Raw genomic sequence first — 11,195 nt, 5'->3', positions numbered from 1 at the left:
TTTTGGGGTGAAATATGATGTGGACGTGTTCTTGACAGGATTCATCCAAATATAATAGACGCTTTCCTTTCTGCGGAGAACATTATCCTGATTTTGCCAACATGTTAAATGCTACATCATGATATCTAATGTAAACCTGACATATTTAAGTCAACAAAAAAATTTTTTTTTTTAAACATTACTCACTGCAGCTCTTTATTTGAAAACACCAGTTTTATTATACAGCGGGAATCATTTTAGAAGAGCTTGGTTTTACTGTTTTCTATACTTACTGTTTCAAACTCCAGAATCATTATTTTTTATGACAGACGTAACTACCGCCAGAGTTACCATAGTAAATATCCACAGTCAGAATAATGTGGCCAAACTGCCTCCTCTCTTGTATATATCGGCGTGTGTGTTTGGTTTGAGAGAGCTGGCTTCTTATTTGTGCAAATAGAGATCTGTTCTTATTTTTGTCTAATGCCCATTTTGTACCAACAGAAAATCACGTATCTGTTACGTTCTGTGGAAGACTTATGTCGCTCAGTCAGTCTCTGGCATGTCTGTTGATATGCATATGTGTGTGTGGTGCGAGTGTGTGTGTGTACATGTTTGATTGACCATACTTATAATTATAATTTCATTGATGTTTTTATGTATATGTTGGGTCTCCCTTTTTCTTTCAACTTCTTGGGATATTTTAAAACTAACTTGACCGATGCCGTTTGACAGCATATTAAAACAACGACAACAGTCCATCCTTTTTGCTGAAATGTTATTATTATTCCCTTTTCTTTTTTATGGAATAGTGAATAAGATGAAACCATTCCCTTTTATAGCTGCTATAAGGACAGTAAACTGTTTCTCAATGCACTAGCCTTCTAAACTAGTAATGAAATCACTTCATTTTGATGACGAGTTTAAAACTGTGTTAAGGAAAATTAGTGTGAAAGTTTAAATAAAAAGCAATATCATACCGATTCGGGTTTGGGTTTTATTTCTCTGGATGCAGTGGTCAACACATGGTCATTTGTTTTAGAAAATAAGCTTTTACTGGTCTGTTTGGTAGCAACCCATCATCGCACAATGTACATACAGTAAACTGTGCTGTTTTCAACTACAAGCATTACGAACTGATAGATTTTGTTTAGTTGCGGTTTGTCTGTGTAGATACCCGAATTATATTTTTCTGCCCCAGAACAGTTAGCTAAATGTTTTAAAACACCAGCGTCCTTTTGTTATTTACATGGAAATAATCTATATTATAAATTCTGTAAATATTTAAATATTTTAAAAGAAATATTAAAGTGTTATGAATACTAAATATATAATAACTATATACAATAAATATAAGTGGTCAAAAATATGTATACAGTACAGTATTTATACAACAGCGAACTGTTGCTAAAATAACGTAACTTTATTTCACGAACTTTTCACACTTATATCTAACTTTTGTGGTCACTGAAATGATTAAAATTGCCGCTAAAATGTGTGTGTATGTGTATATATATATACACACACACAAACTTCAATGTAAATGAATACTTATTTTTTGACCATAATATTTCCTTATGTAGGGTTCGATCACGATACTGAGATTGCTTCAGAAGTGAACTTTTGCTATAGTAACGAACTTTTAGCACTTTTTGTAATATAACTTCAGTTGGTACTGAAATTATTGAAAATGCTGCTTAAAAAATGTATATATGTACATATATACATGTGTATATATACACACACACACTTAAATAATAATAAAAAAGAATACTTTTTTTAGACAGCCATATTTCACGATACCGAACTAATAATAAAAAAGAATACTTTTTTTAGACAAGCCATATTTCACGATACAGAACTGAATTCGCGAACTGTTGCTATAGTAACGTAACTTCCTTTCCCAACTTTACGGCACTTTGTAATACAACTTGTGTGGTTACTATATATGTGTATGTGCACTTAATTATAAAATGAATACATATTTTTGACCACCATAATTCGCACCTTGTCATTCAAATTAAATGACAACTTTAATTTTTGGGTGAACTGTTCCTTTAAGAGACTTGAGTTTATAACGGAGCACAGGAATGTAGAGAATCCATCTCCAGCGTCTCACAATCATATGACTGAAATATTGTTCGCTGGACACCTGAACGCGCTTCATTCACTTATTAGAGCAGAACCCATCGAAACTATCGCCTTGTGACGACGTATCCTCAATACACGCGCCAGATGCAGATAAACCACATCTACTACGAAATACCCCGTGTTGTCGGATAGAATCTGAATCAATCTACCGTGCAAATCAGAAACTCTTTCTATCCTCATCTGGATTTACTCTGGTTTCCTCGCGGGGGAGGAGCAGCATCTTTCGCCACAGAACCACGTCACTCTGTCAAACTTGCAGATTTTTATGAAAACTTGAGCCAGCGAGATTCAAGCCCCTTCCTTTTCTCTTCCTGGAGGATATCTGGGTCGGCGCAGAGAGATGCAGACGGGATTTAGATTCAATTTGACCCCTGTTAAAGAGCCTCTGGGTTTTGTTAAACTCGTGGAGTGGGTAAGTAAGAAACTCCAAATCTGTTGAGCTCGTTTTCAAACTTGAACTTCATAAGAAGGGCAAAGGCCTGGCTAAAAACGCACTTACAACAATGCATTATTCCATGCAAAGTATAGTTAAAAGTCTTTCTAGATTAAACGTTTAGTCCCAACCACTAACACAGAGTATCTGAGTAATTCTCATTTATTATATATAGTTATTTTATCAAATGTTTAATTTTCACTTTTTTTCTTTCAAACCTGTAAAGTTTCATCATGTTTTGTTCATGCATGCTTGAGTGCATACTAAGAAATTATGAAATATATATATATACATATATGCAAAAGAAGCATTTTCACTTGTCCTCTCTCAGACTTTTGCATATATTTTTTTTGCACATTCCCTTCACCAGCAACTGTTTTAAGTTTTCTTTAGCCACCTACTTACATGAAGTTCCTCCCTTCTTTATTTCCTCAAAGGAATTTGTTATTGGCAGGGAAAATGGAGTTACTGACTCAGCTGTTGCTGTCTATAAAGCATAAATCTGAAAGTGGGACAGATGAGAAGTTTCTCCGTTTTGTTTAAATTGCTTCTTGAGAATGAGCTGGCAAACAGGATGTATCATGCAGCGAAACTAAACATCTGGTGTTGGAAAATGAGCCTGGAGTTGGCCATGAACAGCAGGTCTTCATTTAACTTCCAAGGGTTAAACACAAACTGAGGGAATCAAGGTTAAAACTGAGCACAAGATCAGATTAGTATGTCAGATGATTCATGAACACGGGTGGTGAAGAAAGCTTATTTCATGGTAACCTCTGCAGTGCATCTTCAGGTTTGTGCATGTAGGAAACTGAAGACGTGACTGCATGCTTCTATTGTTTGCATGCAGCGTTTCATGCATAATGCTCTGGTTTTCTCCAGCTCATGGCCGTGCTTGCATTCGGGACCTGTGGAGGATATACTGGCAAAAATGTGGTTTCCATCTTCTGTGGCGGAGGCAGCAATGAAACCCTCAGTGCCACTTTCACCTACCCATTCAGGTTTGGCCCAATTACACTCAGAGATTGCTAGTAAATTTCACAAACAATAGGCAAGTAACACATTGAATGAAATGTGAAATTGTGAAGTAGAAAGACTAGGTAACATACTCCAATAATCTTTTTGTTCACAGTGTAATATAAACTCTTTCCAGGGTTCTTTTTATTAACTAAAACTATTAAAAACATTTTAAAATAAAGCTGAAATAAAATAACATAAACATAAGATGAAAAGTTTAAACTAAATGAAAATTAGATATGAAAAACATATAACAATTACAAAAAACTTAATTAAATTAATACTGAAAATGAAAAAATAGGATCGAATTCAAAATATTAGAGTAGTTCACCCAGGAATGAATAATGTACTCATGCTCAGGCCATTCACCAATGGATGCCCTGCAGTGAATGGGTGCCGTCAGAATGAGAGTCCAAACAGCTGATAAAAACATCACAATAATCCACAAGTAATCCACACCACTCCAGTCCATCAATTAGTGTCTTGGGAAGTGAAAATCTATGTGTTTGTAAGAAACAAATCCATCATTAAGATGTTTTAACTTCAAACCGTCACTTCTGGCCAAAATACGAGTCCATAATAATGCTTTTTCCAGTGAAAAAAATCCATCTTCTGTTGTCTCTCACATCAAAATCCAGCCACATATTTGTTTAGATCTGTTTTGGCTTGTAAACGGTGCTTGATCTGTGCAGACTTCTCTTCTGATTTAGACTAGACGAATCTTTTCCACTGGAGGAAGCAATATTATAGATTATGGACTTGTATTTTAGCTGGAAGCAACAGTTTGTGATTAAAAATCTCTTAATAGTAGATTTGTTTCTTACAAACATGCAGCTTTTGGCTTCACAATGCATTAAGTGATGGACTGGAGTGGTGTGGATTGCTTGTGGATTATTGTGATGTTTTTATCAGCTGTTTGGACTCTCATTCTGACGGCACCCATTCACTGCAGAGGATCCATTGCTGAGCAAGAGATGGAATTCTACATTTCTCTCTGTGTTTTTATACATTCATTTGCAGGTTAAACCAGGAGCTGCTGGTGGAGAACAACACCACTCTTTGCAACCGCACAGTTTCTGCAACCCATCTTGTAGGAGACTCATCGTCCTCTGTGGAGTTTTTTGTTGCTGTGGCCGTCTTGGCTTTCCTCTATTCAATGGTGGCTCTGCTGGTCTATCTGGGCTACATGCATGTGTACCGAGACTCTGACTTCGGCCCTATGTTTGTGAGTATGCAACTGGCAGATGAGCTTGAAGTAGCAAGATGTACAAATGCAATATGCATTATGCAACGCAGATGCTTTTAAAGGGAAAATTCTGTGTATGTTTATAATTTTCTGCCTCTATCTGCTAGGATTTTGCGCTGACAGCAGTCTTTGCGTTCCTGTGGCTGGTGTGCTCGTCTGCCTGGGCTCGAGGTCTGCAGACGATGAAGGAAGCCACCGGTACGGCTGGCATTGAATCCACTCTGGCGCTCTGTACGGACAAAGATGTCAAATGTGAAGTCACTGAGTACGCCAGCCTGCGCTCGCTCAATATATCTGTGGTAAGAAATTACACTAACCAATCAGCTGTACTCTTTCACTATTTATTATGCTGATTACCATTTTTTTTTTAAACCACAAAAAGGGTACTTACCCCTAACATTGAGATGCAATCTTATTAAACTGCATTTGCAATGCATTTGACTTCCTTATTGTGGCATGTCTAATTAAAATTGGCATATGTAGCACGGGACTTTATTCACTGGCATTTGCTTTTTAAGTATGTACACTGGCGGCCAAAGGTTTGGAATAATTACGATTTTTTAATGTTTTTTAAAAAGTCTCTCCTGCTCAACAAGGCTGCATTTATTTGATAAAAATACAGTAAAAGTATGAAATATTATTACAATTTAAAGTACCTGTTTTCAATTTGAATATGCTTTAAAATGTAATTTATTCCTGTGATCAAAGCTGTATTTTCAGCATCATTACTCCAGTCTTCAGTGTCACATGATCCTTCAGAGATCATTCTAATATGCTGATTTTGCTGCTCAAGAAGCATTTCTGAATATAATCAATGTTGAAAAGAGTTGTGCTGCTTCATATTTTTATGGGAAAAAAAATAGGCATTTTCAAAATGATGTAATAAATGATCTGTGGAGTATTTTGAGCTGAAACTTCACAGACACATTCTGGGGTACCAGAGACTTTAAATTGGAAAAATATTAGACTTTTTTTCATCAAATAAATGCAGCCTTGGTGAGCTGAAGAGACTTTCCAATTATTCCCAACTTGTGACCGTTAGTGTATATTATGAATAACCGACTCCAAATCTCATTTTCAGATATTTGGTTTCTTGAATCTCATCATATGGGTTGGAAACACCTGGTTTGTGTATAAGGAGACGCGCTGGCACTCTCAGAAGGTCAATGCTCAGCAAGCGGCGGGACGGGGTCCAAATCCAGCACCCATCTAAACAATTAGCCCACAGCGTAACACCTTAGCCTTCATGAAAAATACACAGTAACAGGTGATGCTTTATGCAGTTTGTCTGTAAGACCAATAATCATATGACTCTCATTTGTGATGTTTCTCTCTTCTCCTTTTCTGTTTTACACCTTTAATTTCTTGTGTACTTAAAGAAAATATCTTTTTTTACCTTGGTTATATTTAGTCAGCATGCTTTTTATAAACTTTTAATGGAACTAAAACATGTTTTGAATGTACTATTACAATGCATTTTACTTATATGATCTATTTTTGTCAAATCAAGTATAAAAATCTTGTTTGTTTCATCAACCTCGATACATTCCAGTCTTGCAGAGCAACATTTCTGTGTATTTTTGCATAGCTGCTTCTTGTTTCCAACCAGATTACTTTTTCATTCGTTTATGTTCAAGTGTTGCGTTTAAATTGGTATCTATGCATTTTTAAGCATCAGCATCACATTTCTAATGGTGCTGGAGTTTTGTTTAGGAAGGTTTTCTTTCTGTTCTTGTTGTGTTTCTGTCTCTGTAGTGAAGCATTGTACTGAAATGTCATTTTTTTGATGAATAAAACTGACTGTGAAGTGCACTTGGTAGTGTTTGTATACATGCAGGACTTTGTGCCTCTGGGGAGAAAGTGTGATTTCTTACCCAAATAAATCCTGGCTTCCTTCTGGTATAATGGCGCTTTTGTTTGCCGGCTCATCCTGTGACTTCACTGATCAGCATTTGTCAAAAGAACAAACAAAACATTATCTGGAGCGAAAGCCTCAACATGGTAGTTCACGGCAGTAGGCTGAACGCATCAAAAGAGTTTTTCATGTCCTACAGGTGATCTGACCCATGACTGTCCGAGTCTGGCCTGTTTATTTCCCATACTCGTATCTCAAATTATTTTTTGTGCCGTGGTTCAGCCTGTAGTATATTAAATAATAAAAGTAACTAAATAGTGCATTTGATATTTATTATTATAGTTTTTTTGTTTGTCTGATTTTCCTGGCTGTTCATCTTTTTTAACACTTTAAGAACTCTTAAACAAATGAACACAATCATTATTCAAAAGTAGTGTGTATGTATTTATTGCGATGATGAGACGATGACTTTCTCGTGACAGCTGCTTGTGTAACGAAACCTGTGAAATTAAATTATCGCCATTTGTCCCAAGTTATTTACCTACAGGATCACAAAAATCTGCGCTTGAATGATAACAAGACTAAAGCCCACATTGTGTGAGAATGACAATTAAAACAACATCTATAACTGTATTAAAAAAGGGATTTTGGCCTACTATTATTGCCATAATCAACAACAATAAATAGTAGTAATATTTTATAAATTACATTAATAAAATATAAGACTTTTTAGGAAAGCGTTAATTATATTTTATGTAAACAATATCATGTTTAAACAACAATTTAGTAATTATAGAACCAATAATAAAAGTAATTATTATTTTCATTACATTTGAATTATTAGTAGTAGTTGTAAGTAAAACTATTATTACTAGTTGTTGAAGATAATAATAATAATTATTAATAATTGTAATAACTTGATTATAAATGAATTACATTTTATTATTTACATAATTTATAACAAATATTAAATAATATAATTAAATTAATAAAAATAAAAAGGTAATATTAATGTTAATACTACTACTACTAATAATAATTATTATCGTCATTGTTATTTACTGTTGCTATTAATTACATTCATACTTATTAATTAATTATTCATTTAATGAATGCATTAATGTATTCATTAATATTTATTTATATGTAAACAATAAAATTAGATTAATTTATAATCAACAATTATTACAACTATCAATAATAATAATAATAATAATTTTTTACATTAATATTCCTTTTATTTTATTCCTTTATCTAAAGCATTAATTCATATTTATTACATATTGTGTAAACAATAAAATGTCATTAATTATATACTTATAATAGTAATATATAATAGTAACTAGTAATACTACTACTAATATTATTAAATTATTGTTATTATTGCTATCATTACATTCATATTTATTAATTAATTATTTATTTAATCAATGTATTCATTCATATTTATATGTTATGTAAACAATAAGTAATTATTAATGTATATGTAATTATAATGTAGCAAAGAATGTAAACTATCAATACTTCTACTACTGCTACTAGTACTACTAATAATAATAAAATGGCGTATGCACGATTATAACATAAGAATTATTATGTCCTATATAAATGCACGATGCACACGTTCAACCTTTCACCTTTCCGTCTCTTGAAGCCGAACGCAGCCGAACGCAGCCGAACTCTGGCGAAGGTGGCGTCATATGTTTCTCTCGCTCGCTCGTCTCGCTGTCTGTGAAGGAAGAAGGAAGAGCAATGGCGACGCTGTACCGCCGCGCGCTTACACTGCACACAGGAGCCACAGCACACACCGTAAGTCACACTACCGCCCTCAGACACTCGTGCGACTGCAGTGCGACACTCGACTATGTCAGGGTTTATAACGCGCGTGTCCTCCGTGCATCTGCGCTGCTGCATAAATAACGCGCCGTAAACACGCATGCATTCATATCATCATGTGTCACGAGTGCTTGACAGGTGTCATATGCACTTCTGTACTTGCGCGTGAACGCCTGAATGTTAGTGGCTCATGAGACGGAGCGTGTATAAGTTTAGACACTGTGTGTGTGTGTGTGTGTGTGTATTTGCGTGCGTGTGTGTGTGTGTGCGTGCGTGCGTGTGTGTGTGTGTGTTGGTTTGCTGGATCAAGACAGCCATCTAGCTACCAGTATCTGTAACTGCATGCTGCTTAACTGTTTGGTTACAGTGTCAGTCTAATGCATGCAGCGATATTGAATATTTTCAGATCTTTACTCTGATACTGCTGGGAAGAAGCTCTGGGACTTAAACTTGTGTCATGGTGGGGACCTAAATTGAGGTTCCCATGGGTAAACAAGGTTATAAATCATACAGAATGAATTTATTAGAAAATCTAAAAATGCATAAAGTTTCCTGTAAGGGGTAAGTTTAGGTGTAGGATGATAGAATATGGTCTGTACAGTAAAACATTACACCTATGGAGAGCCCCCACAAGGATAGCAAACCAGACGTGTGTGTGCGCGTGTGTGTGTGTGTCATGATGGTGGGCGTTTCTTCTCATGTCATCATGTTATTATTGTTGTCAGAGCTCATATTGGCTTAGGGTAATACTGTACTTTCACAGCATGCATTATCACTGTTTGCACCTTAAGTGGTTTTCAATTGTTGTCACGATACCAGAATTTTGGAAGTTCATACAATATGCTAATAAAAAAATCTATTATTATTAATATTATTATTATTAATTCATGCTACCAGTGAAACGTACAGTGTTTCGTGTCTGCTTGAACAATACATTTGAGTAATTACAGCAATAAAAAGAACATTTTAATGTTTTATATTTTACATTTTATTTTAATATAAATCTGTTTATGTTGAGCAACTCCTTTAAAAAAATCATAACCAAACACTGCATCATATAATAGCTGTACAGATCTACATTCAGATAGTTAGGAAGGGATCTGTTTCACATACTATTTTTACATACTAAAAAAAACATTCAGCGGTATTTCGTACTTCACAGTATTTACTACCAATACACTAGCATTACATTCTGAATGTAACCATAATCTACCATTTAAGTGTCTGACCACGACACACTCAAGCAGTTGGTGTTAACACAGTTCAGCTCAGTCTTTCTCATTGTTAACATCAGCACTAGTTCTCTGTGTGAGAGTGTGTGTTCTTTCTCAGTGTGTACTAGCGGAAGTGAGCGGTGATTCTGCATGGACGGTGAAAGAAAGCTCAGCGAATCTGACAGGCTCCTCTGAACGCTTGCGTCACAGTTCTCCTCAGATCATCAGCGAGCTTACCATGAGTGACTAAATGCATCACTAAATGTGAAGTATAATTGGTCACTAGTCCGTCCTGCTTTAAAACACGAGCTGAGCGACATAAAACTGTGGTTTCAATTTGTTCAAATTAAATGCATAGTGAATGTGAAATAATTAGAGTCATAAGCAAATCTTTAAATATGGTTCCCATCTCTAAATGTCACTTTTGATGGGATATACATGGGATCATGTCAGCCCTCATTGGCAACCTTGGTTAATAATTTAGTGGGTCAGATGTGGAAAAAACTCACATGCATCCAGAATCATTTTCATGTGGCTCACGGCCGTAAAATGATTATAACGTTAATTTAAAGGAATAGTTCACCCCAAAATGGAGATTTGCTGACAATTTACTCACCATCAGGCCATCCAAGATGTAGATGAGTTTGTTTCTTCATTAAATTTTGAGAAATGTAGCATTGCATCACTTGCTCAGCAATGTATCCTCTGCAGTGAATGGGTGCCGTCAGAATGAGAGTCCAAACAGCTGATAAAAACATCACAATAATCCACAAGTAATCCACACCACTCCAGTCCATCAGTTAATGCATTGTGAAGCAAAAAGCTGCGTGTTTGTAAGAAACAAATCCATCATTAAGACGTTTTAACGTCAAACCTTTGCTTTCGGCTAAAATACGAGTCCTCTATCCAGGGATCAACGCTAAGGATTTTTTCTACTGTGGCCCGGTTGGGCCAGTGGTTAAAATTTTTACTTGCCCTGCCAACATTTTCACTGGCCCTGCCACAAAAAAATAAAATAGTTGCTGTTATCATTGTTTTTTATCTGTTATCTTGTATTCTAATAAATAAACTTATATGACACCAATATTTTAGATACGAATTAAATTTTACAATTCTCTATTTTAATTTCGATACCACAGCAAAAATCACTTGCCAAAAATAAACATAAATATCAAGTTTAAACATTATTAAAGAGAAGTGACAGCCAGTAAATAAGAACAAATGAACAAATTACAAGTAATAGCACAATTAAATATAGGCCTATAGCACAAAAATAGAAATGAAATGATGCTACATAAAACATCTGTATGAAACAGAAACAGCAGACAGGCTGAATGAGACACAGATTCACTCTCTGCCAGCAGGCGGCGCTTACGGAACAGTGATACAGCGTTTCCTTGGTTACCGCGGTAAACACAGCAGCGCTGCGCGTATTAACACTAATTTAAATGCATCATATGGAGATGA

General features: G+C 35.3%; 1 protein-coding gene across 1 annotated transcript; it reads left to right on the top strand.

Annotated features, from left to right (window-relative positions):
- Nucleotides 1–2,055: 2,055 nt before the first annotated feature.
- On the top strand, nucleotides 2,056–6,249 carry LOC107656429 (synaptophysin-like protein 1). The gene is made up of 5 exons (XM_016444295.1): nucleotides 2,056–2,542; nucleotides 3,443–3,561; nucleotides 4,598–4,802; nucleotides 4,931–5,122; nucleotides 5,905–6,249. The coding sequence occupies exons 1-5, from the start codon at nucleotides 2,471–2,473 to the stop codon at nucleotides 6,034–6,036; spliced, it is 720 nt and encodes a 239-aa protein (XP_016299781.1). The 5' UTR covers nucleotides 2,056–2,470; the 3' UTR covers nucleotides 6,037–6,249.
- The last annotated feature ends 4,946 nt before the right edge of the window (nucleotides 6,250–11,195 follow it).

The sequence above is a fragment of the Sinocyclocheilus anshuiensis genome, unplaced genomic scaffold, assembly GCF_001515605.1.
Source record: "Sinocyclocheilus anshuiensis isolate Anshui unplaced genomic scaffold, SAMN03320099.WGS_v1.1 scaffold183, whole genome shotgun sequence".
In the NCBI taxonomy this organism is placed as follows: Eukaryota; Metazoa; Chordata; class Actinopteri; order Cypriniformes; family Cyprinidae; genus Sinocyclocheilus; species Sinocyclocheilus anshuiensis.
The sequence above is the reverse complement of the archived record's forward strand: the minus strand, read 5'-3'. Positions and strand labels throughout refer to the sequence as shown.